This window comes from Prunus dulcis, chromosome 2 (genome assembly GCF_902201215.1).
Source record: "Prunus dulcis chromosome 2, ALMONDv2, whole genome shotgun sequence".
Lineage (NCBI taxonomy): Eukaryota > Viridiplantae > Streptophyta > Magnoliopsida > Rosales > Rosaceae > Prunus > Prunus dulcis.
Genome location: NC_047651.1, coordinates 16,787,923 through 16,803,248, shown reverse-complemented (window position 1 = coordinate 16,803,248; position 15,326 = coordinate 16,787,923). Strand labels below are relative to the sequence as shown.

At 36.7% G+C, this 15,326-nt stretch overlaps 4 protein-coding genes across 4 annotated transcripts; 1 reads left to right on the top strand and 3 right to left on the bottom strand.

Moving 5' to 3' along the window:
* The first annotated feature begins 2,074 nt into the window (after window positions 1–2,074).
* On the top strand, window positions 2,075–6,236 carry LOC117619390. Its single transcript, XM_034349333.1, has 5 exons — window positions 2,075–2,256; window positions 3,578–3,859; window positions 5,018–5,119; window positions 5,432–5,552; window positions 5,948–6,236. The coding sequence occupies exons 2-5, from the start codon at window positions 3,776–3,778 to the stop codon at window positions 6,073–6,075; spliced, it is 435 nt and encodes a 144-aa protein (XP_034205224.1). The 5' UTR covers window positions 2,075–2,256; window positions 3,578–3,775; the 3' UTR covers window positions 6,076–6,236.
* A 307-nt stretch (window positions 6,237–6,543) lies between these two features.
* LOC117617719 (elicitor-responsive protein 3-like) lies at window positions 6,544–8,474 on the bottom strand. The gene is made up of 5 exons (XM_034347221.1): window positions 8,312–8,474; window positions 7,678–7,743; window positions 7,412–7,538; window positions 7,131–7,254; window positions 6,544–6,993 (listed from the first exon to the last, which is right to left on the bottom strand). The coding sequence occupies exons 1-5, from the start codon at window positions 8,376–8,378 to the stop codon at window positions 6,850–6,852; spliced, it is 528 nt and encodes a 175-aa protein (XP_034203112.1). The 5' UTR covers window positions 8,379–8,474; the 3' UTR covers window positions 6,544–6,849.
* A 784-nt stretch (window positions 8,475–9,258) lies between these two features.
* Window positions 9,259–11,068, bottom strand: LOC117617721 (elicitor-responsive protein 3-like). The gene is made up of 5 exons (XM_034347222.1): window positions 10,895–11,068; window positions 10,260–10,325; window positions 9,991–10,117; window positions 9,729–9,852; window positions 9,259–9,577 (listed from the first exon to the last, which is right to left on the bottom strand). Exons 1-5 carry the CDS (start codon window positions 10,959–10,961, stop codon window positions 9,494–9,496), a joined length of 468 nt encoding a protein of 155 aa, XP_034203113.1. The 5' UTR covers window positions 10,962–11,068; the 3' UTR covers window positions 9,259–9,493.
* Window positions 11,069–11,989: 921 nt separating this feature from the next.
* Window positions 11,990–14,882, bottom strand: LOC117618271 (keratin, type I cytoskeletal 9-like). The gene is made up of 6 exons (XM_034347867.1): window positions 14,396–14,882; window positions 13,430–13,495; window positions 13,173–13,299; window positions 12,714–12,831; window positions 12,242–12,596; window positions 11,990–12,138 (listed from the first exon to the last, which is right to left on the bottom strand). The coding sequence occupies exons 1-6, from the start codon at window positions 14,460–14,462 to the stop codon at window positions 11,990–11,992; spliced, it is 882 nt and encodes a 293-aa protein (XP_034203758.1). The 5' UTR covers window positions 14,463–14,882.
* Window positions 14,883–15,326: the final 444 nt, after the last annotated feature.

Sequence of the window (15,326 nt, the reverse complement as noted above, 5' to 3'; positions counted from 1 at the left end):
TTCTTTGAAACAAGAACCACCCTGGGTGGTCTGAGTGGTTGAGAAAAAGAGGGTTAGCAGCTTTATTACCGCCCTTTGCGGAGGAGCCGCCGTCACCCATGTGTGAGAGACGAGAGAAGGAAAAAAAAGCTAGGTTTTTGAAACCTACTCTGATACCATGTCGAAAAATATATTTGGCTTGAATGAATATTTCATTAATAGCATAGAAATATATACACGAGTTTTCCTTGTACAATAAGGAATTCTACAATCTAGGAATTCCATCTAAGGGAAGGATTGGATACACGAATCAATTACAAATTTTTTTCCTATCTAAAATACATTTACTTTCTAACAGCATGCTCGTGTACGACCCCAACGAAAGGATCACTGCAAAGCAGGCATTAAATCATTAGTACTTTGCCGATTTGGAGAACAGGCATCTACTGTGAAGTGAAACAGCAGGAACTTGCCGTGAGATGCATATAAAATTTACAGAGTTTTAAACCCTCGAACTCGAACAACAGTTTTTGAGTAGCAGGGACGGACCCAGGAATTTTGTGTCGTGGGGTCATAGTATAAAAGTTCAATTTTTTGGGGCGACAATGGAGGATTTGGGGCTTCAAGGCTTGGTGGGGAAGAGGGTTAAAGGTTTGTGGGGGGTGGAGATTGGGGATTTAGGTTTTAGGGTTTAGAAAATAGGTGTTTTGGAATGAAAATTCGGGAGGAAGAAGAAGGGAAACTGATCTGTGTTTTTTTTTCATAACACCTGGACCAAAACGACGTCGTTTTGGCCAGGTCTTTTAAAAAAAAATTCGCTGGTCCAAAACGACGCAGTTTTGGCCAGCGGGTTTTTAAAAAAAATTCGCTGGTCCAAAACGACGCCGTTTTGGCCAGCGAGTTTTAAAAAAAAATTCGCGCGTCTGGTCCAAAACGACGCCGTTTTGGCCAGCGCGTTTTTGTCCAAAACGACGCCGTTTTGGTCAGTCTGTTTTAAAAAAAAAATTAGAAGCTGGGCCAAAACGACGCCGTTTTGGCCAGCTTCTTTCAAAAACAGAACAGAGCCCTGTTCATCTTCTTCTTCCTCTTGTCTGCAAATCCCCTCTCTCATGGGGTCATACCCCATTTCAAAGCCACCTTCTACCTTGCTTTCATGGAGTCCATGGGGTCGTTTGACCCCATTGACCCCACTGTGAATCCGTCTCTGTTGAGTAGTACTTGTATATTACAGTAACTGCTTGCTGGTCAATCCAGTTTGTGTCGACGGAAGTTCGTAGTTAGTTGCATGCTGCATAAAAGAAATTCTTGTTTTAAAAAAAATGATGGATTCTGTTGTTTTTGTGTACCAGTTAGGCTACTCATCATGTCTAATAATTTTGAATACGTGAGCTCTGAAATGCTAAGTAGGTTTGTTTTTGGTAATGCTTTCTCTCTTATATATCTGGCATTCATCCTGGCTTGCATTGTGTTTTAAAAAATTCCGATAATCCCCCCTTCCCCCAAAACAAAATCCAAGTACCTCGTACTAGCTTCCGCTATAATAAGCTTCTATTTAGCTTATGTTATGTGTTTTATGTGTCTTGTACTTTTACGGGGATGAGAATCTTTTTTAATGGGGACGTGAAATTTGAACTTTGAATCTTTTTCAACATTGAGAAGAGAGTACTCCTAGACTAATAATTAGTTGGTGTGTATGATTGTAATCTTTACCTTGTCAATTTGAGTTTGGACTGTGTTTTAATCATCGTTGATTAGTAATTCTGATAATAAAGAGTGATCAAAATATTGCAATGTAAACACTAATATTTGCTAATCTTCCAATTTTAAACTTCCACTAGTTATCCGTTAACTTTGGGACATTACAAAAAATTTAAATGAAAGAAATAGAGATAAAAAGAACTTGAAGATGTATTTTTTGAAAAATAAACTAATTTACATATTAAAAGAAACATTATAAATAAAATTTAAATAAAACAAATATGCCACTGTTTGCGGGAGTTGTGCCCCAAATATGAGCGTATACGACACTTTTCTTTTTACGACGATCGTTCGATTTAAATGCCAACGCAGCAGAGACCGTAGTTTCCTTTTCCACCGAGCCAAACAGGGAATAGCCCTTTACTTTATTTTCCGGGAAAATCGTCTTCGGCCGGAAAATCTTTTACTCGGTTTCATAAAACGACGTCGCGGAACTGGCATCACAGCAAAGCTACGGAGCAATCTCACTGAGCTCGCAGTACATGATGATGATGAAGAAGCAGGAGAAGAAATTCGAAGGTAGAACTGAACGCTTTGTTTTAATATCGGGCAGAGTCAGAATATGAACTTTTTGTTGTTGTTGTTGTTGTTGCTTGTTTCTGTTTGGTTGCTGAGAATTGGTGAACGATGGTTCCTAATTGTTTGAGAAAGGAAAAAAAATATAGAGTTTTTAGTTAAATAAAGGAAATAGTTTAAATTTTTAAACATTCTCTGCTTGTGGCTCCAAAATGTAAAATTTTTGGGAAGAATATTAGTTTCTAGTTTGGTGTTTATTGCATTGGATTTTCATTCTGTTTGATTGTATGATTGTATATTTTTTGTCCAGTCGGGTCTTTTTGTTGCCACTTATGGTAGAGTTATATTACTCCAATTGGCAATGTATTGATCTTCTTTATGATGCCATGTTCAACTCATTGTTATTTCTTGGGACAAGGAATTTTATTTTGTGTGTGTATGTTGCGGAAATTCAAATCAATACAGCAATTATGAAAGTGATTATATCTTTTTGGATTGGTTTTATTTAATATTGTGCTGCTAAGAGTGACAGTAATTACTATTCAGAACTTCATAAATGTTAAAGGATTTTTTATCTCATTCAGTAGGTTACTAGCTAGCTTGAAAGCAGAGAGATAGGAAGGTCTGAATTCAAGTGTGTGTAAGGAATGCTATTAAACAAGTGTGTGTAAGAACTCAAATGTGTTCTGACATTGATGGATTCTATTGTTGTTGTGTATCATTAAGCTACTCATATGTTATCCCAAATTCTTTTTTACCAAAAAAATATCTTATAATTTTGGGCTTAAAGTGTTTCCTTTTGATTCTTTGCATGGTTGACAACCAATTTATCTTCAGGAATGTACATTGTTTTCATTATATGCTTGTTTGGTGTTGCAGCACATAGTTTTTGAAATTTTAAAATCAAATGTCAAAAAGGCAAAACACGTGACAGTTTCAAAGTTATAATTATTGGTTTACCTTGCGGGAGAATAGGAAAATAGAGATTAAGAACTTCACATTCCCTGGAACTAATTTCCTTGTTCTTGATTATAAAGGGGGACATTGAGGATCTAATCAAGATGATCTTGATCTCTGATCTTATCCCAAAAGTTAAAAATTAAAAAATTAAAAATGAAGATTAGCTCTGAAATGCTAAGGCGATTTGTTTTTGTTAATACTTTGCTCTTATCTGGCATTCATCCTGCCTTTGAGCGTTTCTATTGTCTTGTTAATGGTGCGCTGTTTTCTTGTTTTCTTGATACATGAATGTGCGCTGTCCGGTTTGTCATTTCCAGTTGTTCTTTTATATTCGTAGGGAAGAATTAATTCTCTTTATTTGCAGTTACGTTTTGGCTCCTCGACAGAACACACTGGTGGATGGGAACACGTGGACTCGGAGGCATCTTTTCCTTTTCTAGAATTATCCCTTTAATGCCTCGTTTGCATCGAAGGTTTAGGGTTAAAAGGACCCTCAAGCAGGGTGGAGGTAGAAGGGAGAGATTTTTTAGACCATTGTTGAAGGAGATAATCATTCTCAACCATGGGAGATAAGCCTTCTGACACTCCAATTCCTGATGGGTGGAAGTTCAAGAGTGAGGTCCGAAAGGACGGATCCACATCCTCGGTAAATACACACGTGATTCCCAGGCTCTGTTCTTTATCTATTGATTTTCTTGTTCTGTTCTAGTTCTGAAGTGTTTTAATCAATATTCTCTACACATACATGATTTGCATTACTGCTGTAATGGGTTTCCGTTTTGGTGGTAGATTGCCTTAGCTGATGTAATTCTCATTTTGCACAGTATTCATATCAACTCCTAGTAGTTGAAATCTCATTTATTTTATATTTAACCGAAATCTCATTTATTTCGTTACTTAACACAAATCTCATTAATTTCTCTAATAATGATCTTATTGTGTTTTATCGGTGGAAAATTGATGAAATCTCATGTATTAGAATCAAAGTTTTCACCTGCATAAAGCTTAATCAATTGTGAAGTGGATGTTATCTTTGGTGTTCGATTGACTTAGTTGATTTGGTTTTAAATCTATTGTGCAATAATTTATCCTTCTATTTGAAACATGCATGTTGGATTGCTTCTTGAATGTTCGGTGGCACTGTGTTTGATTGTATTCTTATTGAATGTAAACTTGCCTTTCTGGATTGAAAAGGAAGGTAATAGTGCAGCTTTAGCCTTATATTTTCTGTTTTTTTTATTAATCACTCTTCAAGGTAGCCGTAAGTGGAATTTTAAGTAATGTATCCTGTAGTCACAGGAGGCCAATTGTTGACAGTTAATGAACAGAAGCTTTCCCTTATTGTTTTATAACAAATATAGGAAGATCTTTTTATCCATGTTAAAGGAATCTTTAGTCAGGCATTTTCCATAAGTATGCATAAATGTATGTCATCTTTTGTCATGTGCTTGCTAATGCACGAGCGCTTATATACCCTTTGCCCAGTTCTTAACTTTGATGGTAAAAGATTAAATATTGTTTGTCAAGTTATTTGGGTTTTCCTTACCAGTTTATGGATTGAATATTTGATATGGCATGTTTAGCCTGATCGGTACTTTTGACTATGGCATGTTTACCTGAGATCAAACAGCAGTATACAATTGGCCCGTTACTTGGCTTAAAAGATGAAAACTAATTCTACTTGGAAAGAAATACTATTTTTGTGAAAACTAAAATGATGAGTCTTAAATGTTTGTATTCATCCTGATGTTTCAACTGGTTTGGGAACTGAGTGATTTCTTGATTTAATGTTTGGCTGTTACAGTGCTACTGGTGTCCAGCAACTGGACAGCACTTTTTCACTTACGAAGATCTTATGCGATATGTGAACTATGCCAAGGAGGCCAAGCTTTCAATATATGCCCCAGTGAGTTTGATCTTTCTTGCTTTCCTTCTCTAATTTATTTAGATTCGTTGTCTTCTGCAATTTTTTATGTCTCTCATATATTTTCCATATACATTGCTACCTTGTAAAGTTCCATTTACTGTTAAAATATATTTGGAAAGGGAACCTCCTTCATATTACCACTCATAATACATCTGGAAAAGAGACTTGCTGGCTTGCTCTTCTTTTGTTATTTATGGATACCTTTCTCCAATTGAATTACATAATCCCTTTTATATGTAGAAGGCCCTGCTATACTATCAGACATTGATTTACTCATACATCCTCTTGTAGGATTTTAATAGCAATAAGACTCGGAAGAAAGCTGGCTTCATACCAAGGAGGACCCGACCTAGCTCTGGAGCTAGAAGAAAGCTTTTGGGTCAGAGCTCTAGGCCACTGCCTTTGGATCAGGGTAAATATCTGAACTGGAAAATGTTTGAAACCTTTGTCTCTTACTTTAGTAAGTTTTTAAGAAATAGTTTATTTTGAATAGCATATTAATCATACACTGCTGTTTATAGTTGGGCAAGGACCCTTTAATTTGTTCTGAAGGTTTTGCATATATCGTAAAAATTGACTTGCAATCAAACTTGAAGATATCTGAGTTAAATATCATGTGATACATTAAGAAAAAAACTATGTTGGTTTTCACTTTTCTGTAACTCGCATTATAATGGTGCCCTTTGATTGCTGCAGAAGAAACAAAACTCTTTCAGTTAAAATGCATTGTTGTTGAACCGTTGGTTCCCTTGGTAATGATTGTGTTGGTTCTCACTTGTGTTTTATCAATTGCATCTTCTCCTCCAGGTGAGGATAGCGGTAGCTTGGAGGGAAGCACTGACCCAGTAGAGAGCACTGATACAGGCAAGAACATCGAAGCTGGCCTCCATGAGGCATTGGAAGACCCGATTAGGCAAGAAGCCTTCAATGAATAACTGTTTCTCTTTCTGATTCAAAACTCTGTTGTTCATTTTTCATGGGTTTTAACTATTTAGAATAACTCTTTTGGCACCGTAATTTTTTTTTTTTTTGGAAGACGCCTTTGGCACTGTAATGCTACTTGCTGGTTTCTTAATGCATTTTCCAGTTTTGTTAATTCCCGAGTATTTTTTTTTGGTTTGGTTTGATTATTTTAACTCTTTTTTTTTCATTGAAACCAAAAGAGAGGTCATTTTTTAAATCCAATCCAATCCAAGTGTTTGGATGAGATTTTAAATGTGTCACAGCAATTCAATTGAGTAGTACAGTTCAGGTTCTTCAACATTGAACTCAACTGATCCATTGATAATATGTAGAAAAAAACAATATTTTAATGATTAAATCATATGTGTTTTTCAAAACTTATTTATTAAGAATTCTTGGTTGAGTATCAATACTGGATAGAAAACAATAAAATCAAGAGGTAAAGCAAACCAACATGGTTTTATTTTTAGATTAGATTGAACCAGATGATACATTACCCTACTTTATAGATTGGGGATAATTATGAGGTTAAGCAAATACAAAGCAATCAGAAACAGTAAACTTGACTGATTATTTCAATCATCAAACAAGTTGATGCACACAAAAGCACACCAAAAAGAAACCTCTGACATGACTGAAGCTCCTCTTTTCTCAAGCCAACACCAGGCAGCTAAATGAACATCATACATTACACTGTAAATCACAAGGTCATTCCGGGTAAGATGATTCTTCCGATCCAAATTAGCCTACTCCTCAGCATAAGATGATTGTTTCCATCCACCATAGCCCTCCTCGGAACCACCATATTCCCCAGATGGACCGTCGTTTCTTCCATATCCCCCAGATGGACCGTCGTTTCTTCCATATTCCCCAGATGCACCGTCGTTTTGCTGCAACAACGAATGCAGTCAGAGTAAAGACATTAACAATGTAGCAAATAGAACATAAAATAGAACACAACAATCATAAGCTAGAACATTGACTACAAATTTAAAGTTCCAAAAGAGGAAAAAAAAATTGAGAGCACCTCAGGCTCAGGAGTGAATCTGAGTCCAACTTTAATCTCTCCACGGTATTCTTTGTCCTGATTGACAACATTATATGCAGTTGGTGGAATGCTACCTTCAGTGAAAATGGGCTCTAATGAAATGCTGCAAACAGCCATGGATAAGTTAGGCATGCTCTTTTCACCAGAGAATATATCAGTGGTTGAACTGTTAGAACTCAAAACCTAGTTTCTGAGGGCTGCAAATTACTTTCGAGTGACCATATACAAATTAAAGGATCCCAAAAAAGAAAAAAACTCACGTTGCTTCTCCAACAAAATCGTCTGCGCTGAAATTATCCTTTTCCATTATTTTCAAATGAAGTTCGCAGACATCATCAGAGACTGTAAATACAAAGGTTTCATTCCATTCTGGTGCAGATCCTTGCCCTGCATGTACAATTTTTTTAACACAATTCATTGAAAACTGCAGGCACCAATTTAAGCCATTGTTCTTCCAAAAGTTACACAATTTTATTGCAGGGGAGATGTGCACAAAAGATGAAGATGGCTAGAAGTAGAAATGTACCTGAGACCACATTGCTTTTCTTCTCTTGGGTCCTTAGAGTCAAAAGGACATAGGGATCCATGTCAGCTGCTCATAAAGCATTCAACCCATGTCACACATACATAATTAGCAAATTCAGAAACTTAAAAGCAGAAAGATTAAAAAGTAGAACAGATTTATATCAAATTCTTTGTGGATCCAAATATCAATTCTGTTGACCCAAAACACAATTTCCTGATTCAACTTAGCATGGTTATAAGTAAATCCAAGCACCCCCATTGTCAGAAGTAGATAGATCCTTTGTCCTTAACTTAAACTTACTATGGATCTATGCAAAAGTGACTCAGAACTTTCATGGATTCTTTTGTTTTTGGTTGGTTAGTGCATCAAAGATTCAACTTTTGACCCACACAATCATACATATTTATAGACACATAAGAAAACAGGGTCATCAAGCCTAGAAAAATCAGGCAAAAGCATTGACTCAGACAAGACAAAGCTAGCAAGGAGTTTAGATCCACAAAAGGGTGAAGCAGGAAGCAACCCAGAAATTATTTCGCTTGTATAAATGTTTCTACAAATCATACAGTAAATGATCAGCTGGGAGATCGAAGATCCTTAACACAGGCACAGAGGGAGAGAGAGAGAGAGTTACCCAGAAAATCATTGTTGTCGAGGCCTTTGGCATCAACAAGAAGAACTTCAAGCGTTCCCAGAGGCATGTTTGGATCGGATGAAAATTGAAATCCACAGAAAAGAGAGAGAACAGTTAACAAGTTGCAGTTTTCTGAGCTGAAACGACTTATGAAGAAGAAATCATTTGCCTGTCAACTATTTAAATAGCTTTCTTAGCATAGCGGTTACTAGTTACTAGTTACCGGTTACCAGTAACCAAGCATGTCCGAAGCTGAACAGTGATTGACGTGTTCAGTTGGTTTCCATAATGTGGCATGTTATATGAGCCTAGTCACAACATTCTGATCGCATCATGTATGAGCCTAGTCAACCAAGACGTAGTCACCACTTTGTTGGAAAAGATTTCGAGTTCAAATTATACGAACAAGAGTTTAATTGCGTGCGCCTAAGATGAATATATGGAAATTAGAAGATGTAATCTTTGAACGGGGCCATACAGTAAAGAGTATTTACAATTACACCATTGACAAGAATTCAAATACCGTCTTCACGCTTCTTTGAACAAAAAAAAAAAACATATAAAAATGTGATCGTTGAATACTTGAGAAAATGAAAAGATTGATCCCACAACTAGAGGAGCTTTATGGAGTAATGAGGTTTCCCTGGGTTTGATGGAAACTTTTTTCAATTGAATTTTATTGTTGGCTTTGATTGTTGAACTGAATTTGAAGGAAATAGGCAGGTCATTTTGACCCAGTGGTAACATGCATAACAAGTTATTATATAACGGATGATTTGGGGTATGCTAATTAAAAACTTGTTTGTTAAGAATTGTGTTGAGTAAACCAAAAACACTCAAAAGCACACGCCAGGTGTTTACATTGGATTGAATTTGGGTAGGAACAAACCGACATTAGTGTGATTATGCTCCTAATCATGGAGATTAAGTGTAATGAGGAGAGAGGGTAAAAGCAGAGATGAAAGCAATCACCATTACTAAAATTGACAGCTTATTTCAGTCTAATTAATATTAAAAAAAACAAGTTGAGACACAAAAGCACACCAAAAGGAAACTTCCCACATGACTGAAGCTCCTTCTCTTTTCTCAAGCCAACACCAGGCAGCTAAATGAACATCATACATTACACTGTAAATCACAAGGTTATTCCTGGTAAGATGGTTCTTCCAATCCAAACTAGCCCTACTCTTCTGCGTAAGATGATTGTTTCCATCCACCGTAGCCCTCTTCGGAACCACCATATTCCCCAGATGGACCGTCGTTTTGCTGCAATAACAAATGCAGTCGGAGTAAAGACACTAACGATGTAGTTGCAAAAAATTGCTTTAGCAGTGATGTTCAACACAACAATCATAAAATAAAATATTGACTAAAAACTTAAAGTTTCGAAGAAGGAAAAAAAAAAAATCAAAAGCACCTCAGGCTCAGGAGTGAATCTGAGTCCAACTTTAATCTCTCCACGGTATTCCTTGTCCTGATTGACAACATTGTATGCAGTTGGTGGAATGCCGCCTTCAGTGAACACTGGCTCTAATGAAATACTGCATGCCATGGATAAGTTAGACATGAAACTTCAAATTAACTCTTTTCACGGAGAATATATCACAGATTATTTAACTGTCAATTCTGAGGGATGCAAATTGCTTTCGAGTGACTGAAAAAACGAAAAAAATACTCACGTTGCTTCTCCAACAAAATCATCTGCGCTGAAATTATCCTTATCCATTATTTTCAAATGAAGTTCGGAGACATCATCAGAGACTGTAAATACAAAGGTTTCATTCCATTCTGGTGCAGATCCTTGCCCTGCATGTACAATTTTGTTCTTAAAACAATTCATTGAAAACTGCAGGCACCAATTTAAGCCATTGTTCTTCCAAAAGTTACACAATTTTATTGCAGGGGAGATGTGCACAAATGATGAAGATGGCTAGAGGTAGAAATGTACCTGAGACCACATTGCTTTTCTTCTCTTGGGTCCTTAGAGTCAAAAGGACATAGGGATCCATGTCAGCTGCTCATAAAACATTCAACCCATGTCACACATACATAATTAAAAAATTCAGAAACTTAAAGCAGCAAGATTAAAAAGTATAACAGATTTATATCAAATTCTTTGTGGATCCAAATATGTCGACCCAAAAAAAGTATCAATAAAAATCTCCTGATTTAGTTTAGCATAGTTATAAGATAAGTAAACTCAAGCACCCACATGTCAAAAGTAGATAGATCTTTTCTCCTTAACTTAAATTTGCTGTGGATCTATGTAAAAGTGAATGAGAACTTTCATTGATTCTTTTGTTTTTGGTTAGTGCATCAAAGATTCAACTTTTTACCCACACAAATACACACACATACACATGTATATAGACACACACATGAGAAAACAGGGTCATCAAGCTTATAAAAGTCAAGCAAAAGCATTCGTTCAGATATAAGACAAAGCTAGCAAAGAATGGAGATATATAGAAGCAATCCAAAAAAAATTTCTCTTGTATATGTGTTTCTACAAATAATACAGAAAATGATCAGCTGGCAGATCGAAGATCCTTAACACAGACACAGAGGGAGAGAGATAGTTACCCAGAAAATCATTGTTGTCAAGGCCTTTGGCATCAACAAGAAGAACTTCAAGCGTTCCCAGAGGCATGTTTGGATCGGTTGAAAATTGAAATCCAAAGCAGGAGAGAGAGGGAAGAGGGAGCAGTCTACAAGTTAAGTTGCAGTTTTCTGAGCTGGAAACGACTTATGAACTCATTCGCCTGTCAGCTATTTAAATAGCTTTCTTAGCAGTTACTTGTTACTAGTTACAGTTACCAGTTGACTTGTTCATTTCTGTTTCCCTAATGTGGCATGTTATTTTCAACTCTTAATCCCCTCAACGTTAAATTAATTTTAGCTCTTTAGATCTTAATTACACTCACAACATTCTCTAATCTCTATCGCATCTTATATGTGGCAAGTCAACAACATGTAGTCACACCACTTTATTGGAAAAGATTTCCAGTTCTATGAAAAAAAAGAGATACATATGTAACTCGAAAGACGTAATCTTTGAGTAGTGCTTTATAGTTCATGCGGTAAGAGCACTTACATTTACGACAAGAATTCAACTATTTCATTTATGATTTTTTAAATAAAAAGAGCATACATAAATTTTACTCTGGAATAATTACAAAAAGAAAAAAAAGAAAAAAAAGATCGATTCCAAAACTAGAGGAGTTTCTTCAATTGAACTTTAATGTTGGCTTTGATTGTCAAACTGAAGTTGAAGGAAATAGGCAGGCCATTTTGACCCAATGGTAACATGCATAAAAAGTTATTATATTATGGATGACTAAATGGGTGCTGAAAACTTGTTTGTTAAGAATTGTGTTGAGTAAGGAAGAAACACTCAAAAGCACATGCCAGGTGTTTACATTGAATCGAATTTGGGTAGCAACAAACCGAAAATAGTGTGATTAGATGCTCCTAATCATGGAAATTAGGTGTATTGAGGAGGGAGGGTAAAAGCAAAGATGAAAGCAATCACCATTAGTAAAGTTGACTGGTTATTTCAGTCTAATAAAAAAACAAGTTGAGCCACAAAAAGTAGAACCAAAAAGGAACCCTTCAACATGACTAGCAAAGCTCTTTATTCTTTTTACCCAAGTTAATACCATGCAGCTAATTAAGTCATCAATAATACATTATTACACTCTTAATCACAAGGTCATCCTCGGTGAGAAGATTCGTTCCATCCGCCATAGCTTTCCTCGGCTTCCGATGATTCTTTCCGTCCACCACCACCACCATAGCCCCTGCCACGTCCACTACCATAGCCGCTGCTGCCATCATCACCATAGCCGTCACCGCCACCACTACCATAGCTGCTGCCACCACCACCATAGCCGCTGCCTCCGCCACCACCACCATAGCCGCCACCGCCACCGCCACCACCACCACCATAGCCGCCGCTGCCACCACCACCATAGCCACCATCACCACCACCTCCATGACCACCGTCACCACCACCACCATAGCCGCCACCCCGTCCACCACCATAGACTCCACCGCCACCATAGTCGTCGCCGCTCCCACGTCCACCACCATAGCCACCACTGCCACCACCACCATAACCATCGCCGCCACCACCACCATAGCCGCTGCCGCCACCACCACCACCATAGGCGCCGCCGCCACCACCACCACCCCCATAGCTTTCCTCTCCTTTATGTGATGATCCCTTCCTTCCCCCATAGCTCTCCGAGCCATCACCGTAGTCTCCAGAACCATGGCTGCCTCCCTGCAATAAACAAAACACATTTATGAAAAGGTTAAAGCTATGAAAAGATGAAAGCAAATTACCAAAAAGTGGAGCAAAGGAGCAGTGAGCTTTTGATTGATGAGTGACAATATCTACCTCAGGAGTGAAAGTGAGGCCAACTTTAATCTCTCCGTGATATTCCTTTTCTTGATTGACAACATTGTATGGAGTTGGTGGAAGGTTTCCTTCAATGAAAACAGCCTCTAAAGGAACGCTGCATGCGACCATATATAGATAAGTTGGAGTAGCTATTAAGTATTAGAATGTGAGCACACAACTCAAAATCAATCGTCAATAAGTTGAGAGATCCGTGACTGAATGAGTCATCTGTTAACAACCCGTACCCAAATTTTGTAACGAGTAAATACACATTTGTTACTATGAATTTTTTTGGCACTAATCTAGGTTGTTTGATAAATAAAACCATATAGACCAGTTCAGTTGGGTCAGTTCATCTAATAGCTTAAGTTTTGAAGAACCAAACAGGGCTCGCCTAGCTGCAGACTTTTATGAGAAACCTTATACAAATTAAAGGACAAAAAGAAAAGAACTCACGTTGCTTCCCCAACAAAATCATCTGCACTGAAGCTATCTTTGTCCATTATTTTCAAACGAAGTTCATCAACCTCGTCGGAGACGTTGAATGAAAAGCTTTCATTCCATTCTGGCTCAGATCCTTGCCCTGCATTGCATGTACAACATTTTCAATTACAACACAATTGTTTGAAAACCAATTTAACCCAAAATTAAGTTGAAACAAATGCATGGAATTATAAATAAGAAAGATATGGTTAGCTAAAAAGAAACTGTACCTGAGACGATAGTGCTTTTCTTGTCTTGGGTCCTTACAGTTAAAATGACATAGGGATCCATGTCAGCTGCCCATGAAAAGCATTCAATTCAACCCATGATGCAGACATATATAATCAAACATCATATTATATCAAACTATTTACAGGCAATGCCTAACCCCACCAAACACATATATAATATATGATTGTCTACACTGCTCACAAAATGTGACAGTGACATAAAAAGGCCTAGCTGTAATTGAAAATTGAGAAAAATAAAAAAAGGGAAATCAGCTAACTAGAAGAAGAGTACTAAAAACAATCATAAAGAAGTTAAAAAAACTGATGATGTCAGTAGATGATCATGTCCTTTATTATTCACACAAACTTCAAATTATGGGTTGGTTATGTTTTTATACATGTTCAAAGGGTTGTGAAAGGGGAAGAAGCGTCACCGCCCTTGTCTGGATCAATTACAAGATAATTGAAGCCAAATACCGACATATATATATATATATATATCAAAAAAGAAAATTAAACCAATTAGATGACATAAACAATATAGTGATGAGGAAAAACAGGACCAGGGAAGAAAAAAATAGATAGATACTTTATAAATGACTTGAAATTACTACCGATCAACGAAGAGGGATTGTTTTGCTGGTACTGATCAATCAAAGATCCAACATTTTACAATCACAAACATACATGTATGCATGAGAAAACATGTTCATGAAAACCCCAAAAAAAAAAAAAAAATCACCTAGGCATTAAGAAATATATACACAAAGCAAATTAAGAATTCAGATTTGAGATCGAGCAGAAAGCAACAATGCAACGCAACCCAGAAATCATTTCTCATGTGTCAATTAATATAAGAACAATATTTGCGTTCATAGATTAAATTAATAATCTTATTGATCCAATATTGTTCATATAAAACACAGAGAGAGAGAGAGAGAGAGAGAGATGTATATATAGAGTTACCGAGAAAATCATTGTTGTGGAGGCCTTTGGCACTGACAAGAAGGACTTCGAGCGTTCCGTGAGGCATGTTTGGATTGGAAGAAACTATGAACACAACACAGACATAAAGAGAGAGGGAGAGAGAGAGAGAATGATAAAAGAAGGAGAAGGTACAAAGTCCAGGACGTTTTTTATTGCATATAAAGACTAATTAGGATACGACAGGTTCCTGATGTATAATACGACATGTCATCGTTTTCAACTCTCAGTCCCGCCATAAAACGTGGAGAGAAGACGCGTATCCGTTTCTCATTTATTATTCTGGCATGTACAGAGCACGATCAAAATCTGTTAATTAAGGAAAACAACTAATTGCTATAAATTTTTACTTTTTACCTTTTTAGAAAATGCCAGATAATTTGTTGCTAATTGCACATTTGTTACATTTTGGCACATCTTTGGTTTCATTTACAAAACCGAGGGTATTTTATAAAAAACAGCAAAACCGAGTATAGCCGCGGCTATACTATTTACACGTAAAAAAGAAATTGAGTGCTTACGTGTCAAAAACAGTATTGCAGCGAGACTATATTTTTATTTATTTATATAAATTGAGTATAGCCGCGCGGCTATATTACTTTTTTTTTTAAAAAGAAAATTTTGGGTACCGCCGCTCGGCTATACTTTTATACATATTAAAAAGAGAACCCACCTATTCAGTATAGCCGAGCGGCTATAGTTTTCTAAAAAAGAAAATACTGGGTATAGCCCTGCGTCGATACTTTTTTAAAAAAATTTGAAAAATTTGACATAGCCGTTCGGCTATACTATTTTTAATATCTATATATATATATATATTATAGCCGCCCGGCTATACTATTTTTTAAAAAACCACGTGTTAAAAAGGTATAGTTGCGCGGATATGCTATTTTTAAAAACAAGTATAGGCGTG